Here is a 13,584-nt window from a genome sequence, read left to right as displayed (position 1 = left end):
CTATTCAGAAACCTGTTCTTTGAGTAAAAGACATAACATCTGAAGTATTAGTCTCAGTTTCTATTTTGTTGATTGATAGCAGGTTGAAAGAAGACATGTGCTTTACTGCCAAATCATTAACCATTGTCTGTGCCTTATGGATGGACAGTCTTCCTCTTGTGATGAAGTGGCCTCCATGACCGCACAGCACTCACAGCCACTGACAGGAGCCCAGAGAGGGGTGAGGTGACCCTCAGTGGACAGAGGTGAACTCTCAATATGAGAGGGTTAGGTCTCTAAAGTGGATGGCCTCCATTAGTGGCCCAATCACTTTCTCTTTAACACTCTTCAAGGGTGACCTTCAGCCCTGCACTGACCAAGCCAAGGCCAAGGGTCAAGGTTCAGGCTGGGTACACATTAGCATGCAGGTGGAGGCAGGAGGTCCAGGAATATTGTTTTTGGAGCGTGTACCACTATTCTGGGTAGTGATAGGCCAAACGCTCATCCTGAGGACATGACCTCTGTTCACACTTTGCAGTATTGTGTATGTTCCTCATAATCAGTGTGAGCTCTGTTGAGAAGATAATGACTGACATCTTTTCCTGGAGAGCAAATGACCCCAGAAAGGGTAGTAATATTGATTAGGGGTTCAAAGTGCAGAGGGAGCACAGTCTAGCCATATAAATGTGTTGTTAGTCAATATAATAAGATTTTACATGGCATTTTATTTGGTTTTATAGCATATCTGAAGATACACAAAAAAAGAAAGGACAAAGTCAGATATGTGATGTGACTCTGTGAATAAATATATACCAACTTGGCGACCTCAGAGCCTCATAATCCCTCTGCATCTCTCCAAGGAGCACTAACAATGTGGTAAGGGGCATTTATTGATTGACTTGTCTTTACTGTTATAGCTCTGATGAGAGGTGCCAGAGTGAGTTGTAAATCATAATGCTCCAGTGCAGCATAACTGATCTTTCACTATAAATAGATGAACAAAAAAATACTTCATAAACACATTATAACAACCTCTACAGAGCAGCGCATGTCCGGGGAAGCTGCAGTTTTCTGCACACAGTGAATTTGGTTGGCAAGACACCAAATATGTGTCTTTAAATCACGAGGTATGGGTGGAGAGGATGAGCTTTGGTATTGTTATTATGTTAGAGTCAAGAACAGGCAAAGAATAAAAGCTAATTAAAGTAACTGAAGGTCGATCATGCTTACGGTATAATTAAATCAGAGACATTTTTTATAGCAAGTTCCAAGATGAGATCAGCTTGACATGTTTACTGATGATTCAAAAAAGAAACACAAACACAAGAAAGGAGGGAACAGATAAAATGTAGGGTGTGAACCGGGAGACACCCAAATTACTGTACACCAAATTCACTGAGTCACCAGATATTTTTGCTACTTGTACTTGTACTAGGACTTCTTGTATGTACCTTATGTTCTATGAGACCACAAACAACTGTGTTGATGACTCACTGCTGTCTGTCCCTCTGGATGATCTCACTGAAAACAAAACACTGTGTATCAGAAAGCACTGAGAACCTGGTGTGCTTTCAGTGTCTGGAGCGTGAAACTCTTAAATGGTCATTGAGCAACAAACAGTTCCTCCATATGTCAGCGTAAACACTGTACCCTGCAAAAGGACAAGCATGGGACACAGTGCTGTAGTTATATAACAACGGGTTACAGGCCTGTCTGTGTCTTTCCAAATTACTTGTTCTTACATGTGAGCTCTTCTTGAGCTGCATGTTTCCCTTGCAGTGGTGCTTCTTCAACTCAAACCTTTGACCTAGTTTTCAGCAGATTTCTAGGAAAGTAGAACAGTGTGCCACAGAACTGTACAGCTTGAAATGCAGGCTTGAAACAGCTTTGAAAAAAGTCTAACATGTGGCATGTGCGCAACGTGATCAAAGCTCAGGCAGGGAAAGAAAACCCCCACCTCCCAGCTAAGCCCCTCTGTCTATACTGTAAGAGCAGCCAGTCTTCCATGGTCTGTGGTTTACAGCTGACTGTGTACACTCTAATATACAGATTACTCCCAACACCAGCACCACTGGACATTACACTGGAAGAGTCGGTAGTGGTAGAATCAAAATAACATCAAATTTTACATGTTTGTGAATCACTTTATCTAATTCAACCTGACATAGCTGTTGTCTTTGGGAACACTGTGATCCAAACTAGAGTAAGTAAGTAAAGTAAGTAAAATTTTATAGGTTTGAGGAACGCTTGGCTGCACAACAGGAATTTTAAAAGATGGGCCCACCGCTGTGCCTAGCTGATCTTAAGAGGTTAAAGACCCTGGCTATTCTGGCATCATGAAAGAAAATTTTTTATAGCCTCCTGTTTGTGACATGAACACAAGAACTGCACAGAACAGCTCTGGCATCCATAAAACATTCAGAGTAAACTATTTTTAGAGTAAATGAACGTATGCAAAACAGTGTGGCCGGAGAAAAGACGGCAAAGCAGTCTGTTAAATGCACAGGCTGCTTTGTCTGTGCATTTAACAGCTCTCTGAGGAAAAGTCAGCGTTCCCTATAAGCCATACAGTACCGCTTTACATTCCTCAGCCACGTGATGTGGAAACATGAGGAGGGGGAGGGGGTGGTCTGTGTGTGAGCAAGCCTTCAACCACAAACATAAATATATAAGTGACTTTTTCAAACTCATTTGAGAGTACAGGAAAATCATAAACACATTTTCCTCATGCAGATTTAGTGGCAGATTTTTATTAAACAATGTTTAAAAATGTACATAGTATTTTTGAGACCCTTTTACAACAAAGGTGTAAAACACTTAATGTGAACTTTCAGTTTGCATACCATTTGTGGTATGGCGTGCATGACCTACAGACTTAAACTCCCTCTCTTCACAGTCGAAAAATGTCAAAGTGAGAAGGTCAAAAGAAGAGCTCTGAGTAACATGAGATAACTTATGTGTGTAACTGTGGTTATGTTACAACCTAAAAATTGTTAGCCATGATAAATGTAAAATAATATTCCCCTTTCAATAACAAATACCCTTAAACATGTCTTGTGTGACCACATTTCTCTTTCACCCAATATAAAAATATTATTATCTGTTGTGGAGTGCCTTGTGGAGTCTTTTATGTAGCTCCCAGCAGTATGGATTTTTGGTCTGAGGATTTGATCCCTCCACAGTCTCTGTAAATGTTTAAAACTGCTGCCTCGATGGAGAAGAGGTGCTCATCCTCCGCCTCAGGACAGTAGAGCCTCATGAACTCTGCCAGGCGGACCAGGTATTCAATATTGTGGCCTGTGTTGCCGCTGCAGATGGTAATCTGGGCGGCTATCTCTTTGTCTGAGGCCGGGCCGAGGTAGATGGGGTTGTTAGAAGTAGCGATGTAAACGAGGGCCAACAGCGGACCCTGGCCTTTCTCCTTAGGGATGAACTCCACCGTCTGTGTTATGTAACCCCCCAACACAACCTCTCTCATGTTCAGGTACTGAAGGGATTCTTCAATCTGGCAGTCAGTGACTTCATAAGCCACTCCCCATGTGCAAGCCTGCAGGGAAAACAAGGCGGGCGGATAAAGTAGTTAGAACATTAAAGGTAGAGAAAATCAAGTATGTAATGATTATATATCAAGTTCTACTTATAAGAGAACCCATGGATGGACTTCTGGGGACCCTTCCTGAGACTGACCTAACTCATTATCACTTGACCTAAATGTTTCCTGATCTAATTTTAATGTTTCTTTGGTGCTCCCCATATTTCTGTCTTTGCTGTCAGACAAGAGGGCAATCCAACTGGTAGTACATTTGAAAACATACTCTACAGGTTCCATTAATGGGGTTAAATATTTCCTTCCTCTGTTGTCTTTCATAGCATTGTAATGGTATGGAGGGAGTACAGAAATACATTTCACTACTGGATTATGAACAGTATCATTCAAACACAGTATCAAAATAGCCTGAGAGCTTCCAAAACAAGGACACACTTACCTCCTGATCCTCCACTAGTGTGACCACTCTGCCTGGCTGTACAGAGGAAGGACAAACACACAGTGAGAACATGCAAACAAAGCACATATCAACAACAAGAGCTGTTACACTTCGCAATAACACATATAAACAATAATAATAATAACAGAGCAACTATAACCATCATAAAAACATTAGAAAATACTTGGAAGGAACTGGTGAACAGTACAGTATAACAGCAAATTAATCTTTCAGTGGCAAGTATATCAACAAGCCTCACCTTTTCCTTGTCCCCTCGATAAAAATCATCTCCATGCCAGAAGCGTCTTTTGTATCCTTTAATATACCCGATTTTGCTCCTTTTGTAAGCAAAATCAGGCTTCCACACTAAGGAGCCGTATCCAAATATCCACAGGCTGCTCTTTTCCTTTATAATGTCTTGAGGTTTCATTGTGGTCACTTGGTTGTGTTTTAAAAACAACACAAAGACGTGTATGTCGCTAATATCAACAAGCAGTAGCAGCAGCAGCTCTCCTTTATCCCCTCTGTTGTCCTATACATTCCAATGCATCAGACTGTCCCTATAGTAAAGTGCTAAAGGTAAAAAATATCTTGATACAGTCTTACAGAAAGCGTGTCGGGTGCTTACTGGGCCCAGTTCCGTCCAAAAGCCACTTGGATGTGAGGATTTTGTGGTTTCTCATCTGTATCGACATGCACAAACACGTGTATTTGTTGTGCAGAGTACGTCAGAGCGAGACGGTCTCGACCAATGAAATCACATGGTGGGCGGGGTTAGCTGTCGGATAAACCAATCCAAGTTGTCTCTTTTTTTGAGCAGGACCGCTTTACACCAGTGAAACTGGGAAAACACATATGTTGCAATTGCTGGGAATGTAGAGGAAACAGTAGGTTTCAGTTTGAAGGGTTAAGCTTTTTATAACACTTTTATGAAACTAGAGGAAGCAGAAATATCCAAAGTACTTTCTTTCTTTCTTTTAAAAGCTTTAACAGCCTCTCCTTTTTTTTTTAAACATCATGGTCAAAGTCATATAAACCTTTATTGTCACTACCATTTTATTCCCTTTTTAAAATGTGGGAGCACCTACTGAATCCTTCAGTGTCAAACAGTCAGTGATAGTCCGGGGGGGTAATCACATTACCTATAAAAAGCTGGGACTGTTATATCTGTTCTCTCATAAGCTCATTAGGTGTCTGTGTACCACATACTGTCTAGCACACTGCTCTGCTCAGGCAGGCTGATCACTTATGAATGACACGACTGCTCGAGCTAATGTGTCCTCTGCCTGTCACTGACTGTCCCTGATATTTGATGAACTAAGATGTTACAATGGAGGGAACTCCTTTCATGCAACTTTACACAAAACCTACTGCCCCCAAGTGGTAGTAAAAAACATAGCTCTATTCTCGAAATAAAAAATCTTCTAAATCGATGCTTTGATATTAGCTGTAGGTAAGGCAAATTAAGAGCAGGATATTCAAAGTGACATGGATCTGCTGGTTTGTTATGGTACTCTGCTTCATGGAGGCTGGGCAGTGGCTGTGCTCATGCTCTAGTAGTGAAAGAGCATATGCAGATTTTTTCACTGACTAAATTCCTCACGTTAATCTGTCTCCTCTCCCTTCAGTTCACAGCTAAATATCAAATCTAGTCTCTTTGTACTTAAGAGCTCCAGTTAATCACAGATTTGATATCTAGAGATACAGTGGCAGTTCAGAGAAGTTGTTACGTAGAAAGATCACAAGGACTCTTTATTTTCACATACATTTTTTTAAAATATATATATCTTCTTGTTTCAGTATTTCCTTACATTGCTGCCAATTACATTACTGTCCACTGAATGATTGCTAGCAAATGGATTTCACATCACACTAACACAGATGTTTTGGACATACAATAGACATGGAATCATAAGAACTGCTACCTGGCCAAATATGACTGTATCTGTAGACAATGAAGCCACTTCCACACCAGCTGACACACACACACACACACAAAAAAGTTTTTAGATGATTCCAATATTTAAATTAGGATCGCTATCTGACCACATGTACACTCAACCATCGAAGACCAAAAACAAACGGTGTACCAGATATGTATTAATTGTTTCTTTTTATAACAAAAAACAATAATAAAATAAAACACCAACAACACTTTAAAAATAAATTCACCTTTTTGGGCCATGGACTTAAAAACAGATGTACAATTCATACTTCTAATCTCAACATATAAATATACAGTATATACAAAATAATCTTATAAAACATAGAAAGAGAAAGATCAGTGCTTCATATTCTTAAATTACTAATGAAATACTAATCTTACAAAATAACATTATTGGTTCAGTAATTTCCTTTGAAGGCGTCCTTGGTACGATAGTCACTTCATGTATTTCTTTGTCTTTATTTAAGGGTGTTCTTGCATAAGGTAAAACAAGGCCCTATCATGAGTTTCTCTGCATGGCGTTATAACGTATTGCATCTTTTGATCTTTTAGTTACTTCCATGTTGCTGTGCAAAGGAATCAAGATAAGGCGGGGCACAATGTTATACACATATAAGGCTTTCTGATCTAGGCGGCATACATTCTTTATTTAAAAAAAAAAAAGGATTCGATTTACAAAAATGATAACCTTATTATCCTTCAAAAATGAACCGTTTTCAGTAGTTTTTGTCCCTTTTTGATTTAACACAATGCTGATTTTTTTCTTTCTTTTTTTTTTTCTTGCATAGCACATTGCAGGCCACAGAAAAACGGAAAAGGCTAGCTCCTTCCACAGGATTGTTGGCAGTAAGTTGATTTGTTTGATTGCTGATTACTGCAATAAGGTGGAGAGGAGTACATAAAGATAGTCCTCTTCTTCTAATCAACACGCAGGCATAAACAAGGCATAAACATCTCAGCCTATTGCCCTTGGATGAACTTGGACGGAGCAGACAAGGGTCTGAGTCAAAAATGTCAAAGGCGCATTCACGAGTCAGATTTGCTCATTATTTCCTGCGGTCTTTTTGTTTCAGTCTTTACATTCTCTCAAAGTTTAGTAGCTTTAGTCCTATTGCATTCGATGAGCACACCGGCTCCATCCAGTTATCAAGTTTTCAAGAGCAGCAACTTTCATTTAAATAAATCCCAGTCTCTCCACACTTGTAAACAGTCCAAAAAAAAAAAAATCCAAATATTGACAATGAATAATATCTTCCATGTATTATACCTGAAAGAGAAGAGATTAAGTGACTGCCTCAGCACTAAATCCATCAAAACAGAAACAACTAAGGTCATGCACTGTATAAGATGTACAAGAAATGGAATAATTGAATGGAAAATTACTGAAAACCTACCTCAGTTGCAATGATGCACTCATTTTTCTCCTCTGCTATTACAAAGACAGACTGGTACATTGAATCTCCGGAAGAACACACTGTTGATACTCTACACTCCGGCCTTTCACTGTGGAGTAAAGATACATCATGTCAGTTACTCAGCACAAGAAATGTCTTAGAATGTCTTCCACTGAAGGAGTTGATTTTCCCATGAAAATATTCACACCTTTGTGTCACAAAATAGGTGGTTACTGCTCAGTGACAAACACATACCCAAAAAACATAACTGTAATACAACTAATCATTTAATCCTTTCATGAGCACTTACCTGTACATTCTACTCAAATGCTTTTTGTCTTCTCTTGTCTTTTCACAGTTTTCATCTTTGTCCAGAAGGGACAGTTCGTCCTTGTACCCGGTGGAGGCTTTATAGTCCAGGTGGTAATGGTTGATGTGTTTGTGATTAAACTTTTCCCTGGGACAGTCCACCTCCAAATCAATCTTTTTATTGGTATTCTTGAGCTCTAGAGTAGAGATGAGGTTCTCTTTCTGAAAGTCAACCTTGGAGAGGTTGTTCATAGTCTCTGAGTCCTGCTCCTTGTCTCTCTGTTTCTTGACATGACAGATTACCACCACCACCATGCAGAAAAGCACCAGAACAGCCACAAGGACGACTCCCAGGATGATGGCTGCCAAGCTCAGCTTGTCACTAGACTCCTTATCCATGTTGTGGTCAAGGGTGTTGGCATTAGGCACATCGCTGGACTGGCACTGGGGTCCACTGTAATGGGCAGGGCAGATACAGGTAGTCTGGCCTTTGGCTCCAATGGTGCAGGTCCCTCCATTCAGGCAGGGTTGAGAGGCACAGCGGTCTGTAGGCTTGTCACAGTGGCGGCCTGTGAACCCTGAGGGGCAGGTGCAGGTGTAGTCGTTGATGCCGTCTATGCAGGTGGAGCCGTTTGCACAGGGGTTCCCGGCACACTCGTTGACATTGATCTCACAGCGTGGTCCTGTGAAGCCGGAGCGACAGCTGCAAAATCGGTGGCCATCATGCATCATACAATGTCCACCTATGCAAAACAAAAGAGCATTATAGAAGCCTCATTCAAATTTAATATCATTTCTGACACAAATATCCAGCAAGGGAAGATTTATTTTGAACATAGAGAGAATGATGTCTTACCGTTGGTACACTGCAGTGAGGTACATTTATCCACTTTTTTCTCACAGTTGAGTCCAGTGTATCCTGCTGGACACTCACATATGTAACTGTTCCCATTATCCCGCTCTCTGCACTTGCCACTGTGGAAGCAGGGTGTATCTGCGCAGGTCAGCATCTTGTGTTCACAGTGTGTCCCTTCAAACCCCCCTGGGCATACACACCTATAGCCATGCTCAGAGTCCTACAGGGAGAAAGATATAAAGTTTATCAAAAAGCTCCCAGTCAGATGTTTTTTATCGTATCCTGTTCACGACTGCCCCAATGAACCCCATTATCCTTAGTCTGAATTCTATTTACAGTACTCAGTCTGTGAACTGGGTCATCTACTGACTTGACAATCGATAGCATCCTCCTGGACAAGCAGATAGACTGAGGCAAAAACAAAAACAGGAAAGCCTGTGTTGTGGGAAAGGAGAGAGAGAGACTTCCGGACTCACCAGGCACTGGCCTCCGTTGTGACAGGGCTGGCTGTCACACTCCCTGACCTCTGAGTCACAGTTAACCCCGGTGAAGCCTGGCAGGCAGGTGCAAGTGTAGCTGCCATGGCCTGTGTTCATACATGTGGCCCCGTTGGCACAGGGTTTGTGATGGGTGCAGTAGTTCAGATCTGTAAACAGAAGGGTGGAAACATTATTAAAGGGACTAAAAAGAGGCACCATATTGAGGCTTTTATTTACAGTACAAACATTTCATTTAGTTTCCTTATTTTGCTTTTTTTTCTCCCTCGCAGCAGAGGAGGAAGTAGTTACCTTGGTCACAAAAGATGCCTCCCCAGCCTTCTTTGCAGGTGCACTGCCACTGCTCTTTACAGGTACCATGTTTACAGGAGGGATGGAGTTTACACACATCACAAAAGAGTCCCTGCCAACCCTCTCTGCATCTGTTCACACACAAAACAGTACAACGTGACTGCTGGCTCACACACACACAAATTACAACGCATGTTCTGCTTTCTCATGACAGAGAAAAACCTAATAAAAATGCATTATTTACATATTGTGTGCTTTTTTTCCTTATCTATAATGACTTAGCTTTAATACTGCTAGAGATGATTTAAGACAGGAGGTCTTAAATCAACTCCCCATTCAAGTCAATAAGTATACAAGTAAGTAAACACTCACTTGCACTCTCCAGGTAACGTGCAGTTTCCATTCTTTTCATTGCAGCCATCAAGACAGATTGCTGTTAAAAAAAAAAAAGACGGGTGGTTAACTCTGAAGGTTTCTAATGTGTTATATAAAGTTATATAAAGCTTTTATCACCTTAAAATGTTTCTGTTCGCGCAACAAAACCTGCTACCTGACTATACCAATGGAAAAACATAATCTGCTGTGCCTGCTGTGTGTGCCAGAGATTTTGCATGGTTTTATGGTGTTAAACGGCTGGTTAGTGCGGAGCAGATGCTTGTTCTCAAAAAAAAAAAAAAGCAGGACAGCTGCCCCATTGTTATCGGTGGGCAGTTCGAGCCCCGTTTGCAGCTGCTGCCCTACACCGCCTCAACAATAGAGCCCCACAATTTAGTGGCGCGTGGCGGGCGATAATGCCGCGATTAACCCCGGCGCGTGCTGCTGGGCGACCACCGCCCTGGATTAAACCGCTCGCGCCCTAGGGAGAAAGTGCGCCAAGTAGTAGGCTCTGTGCGTCTTCAAATTTCACCTGAATAGCTGCTCTCTGGCCTCCTATACACAGCCGAGATCATGTAACAGGTAATTCAGACAATAAAGCTCCAAAGGAAACTTACAAAATACGTCAATTTGCAGTTTATTTAACCTAGTGTTTAAGGACAAGATTGTATGGCGGAAGAGTGCATCAAATAATAATAATAATAATAATAATAAAAATAAAAATAAATAAATAATCTGGATTTAAACTACATATTGTGTTCTCTAAATTATGCAATGGCCTAATGTCCTTTATCTTAATTTGGCCTAAAAGCAGACTCCTGACCCTTTATCACAGACAAAGAAAAGTGTCCATATGGTGTCTTTACTCTTGCTTACGTTCTTGGCAGTATTCTCCCTTCCATCCCGGTAGACAGGCTATTTGCCCGTCAGGCTTGCAGGTGTAGTGGCCAAAACGGTCGTCTCTCGGAGCGCATATTTTGGAACAAGTGTCCCCGTAGTAATTTTCATTGCAGATGAACCGGTATGAGTACCTTAGCTCCGTCTGCGTCCCGTTCTGCACACCCTGGGACCACTCATGCCCTTTTCCCAACTGTCTTTGGATGGCAAAAGAGCCAATCAAGAAATCAGGGTTGGTGGTGTCTGTGAAGACGAAAAAGAAAACCATCAGATATAATAAAAACGAGATTACTGAAATTTAAACCAACCTGTGATGTGGTAAATAAATCTAACAGTTTTTTAGTGATTTGTGTGACAATACACAATATGTAAAAATGAAACTTCCTCTTCCCATCACATGTGACCATTATATTATGAAGGACCAAACAAAAAAGGTGTAAAATCCAGGAAAAGGCTGTCATGGGATTTATTGGCAAGGCTTCGCATTCACGCTTAAGCCTGTACACTTTCCCATGGATGCCAAAAATAAAACAAGGGAAGTGCAATTGTGTTGTGAGAGATTTGATTGTAAAGAATTGTCGTGTGACTCATGGTGCATCCTAACAAACACGGATCCGTGACGCTGAAAGTGCCAGATGCGTTTGCCAGCACTTAATACGCTAAGTGAGGGCTGCGGGATTAAAGTGTGTGATAGGTAATAAGTCGTGTGAGCTACGCATGACATATCTCCCTCTAGTGGTAAACAGACAGCGAACATCTCCTCACCTCCAGGTGGGTCCGCTGCAGGAGAATACCAGGCTTCAATAACTAATGAGAAGGCACCCTGTGGGGACAAAGTAGGAAATTAACGTCACCAAAAACCTTTTTTAAAATATAGATATAAAACACGTATTTAGTTAGTTAATACCTTTAACATTGTTTCATTTGAAATATTCTGTACTATATTATCCCGAGCAGAAAATATATGAGAATGAATGCTGTGATAGTTGCACTCTGTTCTTTCTTTACGCACAGCCTGGACAAAACAGGGATAACATTTGATCTAGAAATGCATACCACATTAATATATATGACGTTTTTAATTAATTGTGCAGTACGTGTTTTTGTTTTAATTTTATGTATGTATTTTTATGTATGCTTTAATGTTGTTTTTCTTATCAGTCCACCTCATTACTTAATAATATGTAAACTACAGTGAATTTGGTGTGTTGTTGTTGTTGTTGTTTTCGGCATAGAAGTGCGCGAGGTCCTCAGTCCGCGCGGCAGGACAGGTGCTCTTACCGGCCAGGTGAAGTTGAGCGGCAGACGCAGCCTGGCGTCCTGCTGGATGCTGAAGGAGTCGGTGCCCAGAACAGGTGTGGTGACTTTGCCAAATATACAGTCTCCAGGAGACACCACCGTCTGGAAGTTCTTCAAACAAACCCTGAAGTAAGTCCTGCAGCCGGTCATGCTGCAACTAAGTCCATTTGCCAGCAAACCTCGAGTATTCTGAAAGTGATGGAGATCGAGCTCGAACACACCTGATCCCAGAACCTAAAAACATACAATCAGTGAGCAAAAGAAAAATATTGCAGCATATATTTTTTTTCTAATTTCAAAGACAAAAGAAAATTAGAAAATTACCTGAGTAAATAATAATATAACTATTGAGAGGACAGAGGTGAACCAAACGGCCATCCTTTAGAGTTTGATGTGCGTATCCTTGAAAAATCAGTTTGTCCTCCCACAAAACGCTCCTATTCCAAGTGGTGATGGCGAAAAACGGGGTGATGACAAATAAAGTGATAGAAAGAATAAATATAATCCTTCAAAAGCCCGCAGGACAAGATCCAGCTCCACAATCCGTATCCAGAGGAAGTTGGAAAAGACCGAGTTATCCAGTGCTAGAGGTTAGACAAATATCAGTAACGTCAATATCCACAAGTGAGTCATTCTGCGGTCTTTATGTTGCCCATCCATCGTGCCGGTCAGATGTGGTTGGAGTTTGCTGTGCTGATGCGAGCCTTGTGCTGCCAACGGTGATGCGAGCATGTGGTGGAGCATCAGCGCATAGTGACTCCCAGTGAAGGATGTTTGACGTCCCTCCCAGTTTATATACCGCAGTGTAGTGTCATTACAGACACTGTCAGTCAGCAAACGCCGCCCACTCTCCTCTCCACCTTCTTTTTGCTTGGACTTACAGCATCAACAGTGATTATAAATTTGGAGCAGACTGTCTTTTTTTGCTTCATCTGGTCCAGAATTTAAAAAATGAAGTTTTCTGTGCTTTACATGCAGATTGTTTATTCCCTAAAAACAAAAATAAACTTTACTAAGCTTAAAAGCAAAACCAGATTGCAGTCATTTATTGTAAAATTATAGATGGAAAAATACAGTTTGACAGTCTTGGTAAATTCACTGTTGGCTAACAGAGACACTAAATGGCCTCAGTAGAAACAAACAGGAAAATCAGTCACTCTCAAGGGATCACTGATTGTTGGTGCGTTTTTACACGCCTGGATTGGCTTTTACGCTTCTGGTTTTTCCTGCCTTCTTTCTTTTTTCTTGTGTTTCTTTTAGATAAAGAACACGGAGAGTGTGATAACTTCACAGCTGTATGATAATGGATTCACTCTGCAAACACATGGTGTCACTCATAAATCAACTGAGGAGTCCACGTTTCACAAAAGACTGTATTAAGAAAGACACTCCCTGGCTTACTGTAAAGGTCTGAAATTAATATGTGATGTAATTGTGTTTCCGGGGAAATATATACAGATCTTCTCCACATACTTTTAATTAACTTTTTCCTTTCTTTTACTTTTTAAACATTTGTTATCATTAGGAAAGCTTGTGAGAACAATGACACATGTATGTGTACATACATTCAGAGTTGCGCATATAGGGAGGAAAAGAGACCATATATCTCTACTTCCAGTGACTATTATTCTTGAGGAAAATACTATAACATGTGCAGGCACCCAGCTGTTCGGGCACTTTATTTAAAATCACAACTCATAATACCCTCAATTGAAAGCGCATTTGTATAAATTAAAGTCGAGATTGTATCCTACAT

At 40.9% G+C, this 13,584-nt stretch overlaps 2 protein-coding genes across 3 annotated transcripts; both read right to left on the bottom strand.

The window, feature by feature from the left end:
* Positions 1-684: 684 nt before the first annotated feature.
* On the bottom strand, positions 685-4,662 carry LOC121197713 (glutathione-specific gamma-glutamylcyclotransferase 1-like). The gene is made up of 3 exons (XM_041061437.1): positions 4,225-4,662; positions 3,966-4,001; positions 685-3,526 (listed from the first exon to the last, which is right to left on the bottom strand). The coding sequence occupies exons 1-3, from the start codon at positions 4,393-4,395 to the stop codon at positions 3,107-3,109; spliced, it is 627 nt and encodes a 208-aa protein (XP_040917371.1). The 5' UTR covers positions 4,396-4,662; the 3' UTR covers positions 685-3,106.
* Positions 4,663-6,566: 1,904 nt separating this feature from the next.
* LOC121197414 (delta-like protein 4) lies at positions 6,567-12,667 on the bottom strand. Of its 2 annotated transcripts, XM_041061018.1 has the most exons (11): positions 12,153-12,666; positions 11,811-12,062; positions 11,295-11,352; positions 10,509-10,772; positions 9,630-9,690; positions 9,258-9,388; positions 8,946-9,115; positions 8,470-8,689; positions 7,615-8,356; positions 7,305-7,413; positions 6,567-7,177 (listed from the first exon to the last, which is right to left on the bottom strand). In XM_041061018.1, the coding sequence occupies exons 1-11, from the start codon at positions 12,204-12,206 to the stop codon at positions 7,172-7,174; spliced, it is 2,067 nt and encodes a 688-aa protein (XP_040916952.1). In that variant the 5' UTR covers positions 12,207-12,666; the 3' UTR covers positions 6,567-7,171. The 2 variants fall into 2 exon arrangements, with proteins under 2 accessions (XP_040916952.1, XP_040916951.1); XM_041061017.1 differs by lacking the exon at positions 6,567-7,177 and having other exon boundaries at positions 7,185-7,413; positions 12,153-12,667.
* Between the last annotated feature and the right edge of the window lie 917 nt (positions 12,668-13,584).

The sequence above is a fragment of the Toxotes jaculatrix genome, chromosome 17 (assembly GCF_017976425.1).
Source record: "Toxotes jaculatrix isolate fToxJac2 chromosome 17, fToxJac2.pri, whole genome shotgun sequence".
NCBI lineage: Eukaryota > Metazoa > Chordata > Actinopteri > Toxotidae > Toxotes > Toxotes jaculatrix.
The sequence above is the reverse complement of the archived record's forward strand: the minus strand, read 5'-3'. Positions and strand labels throughout refer to the sequence as shown.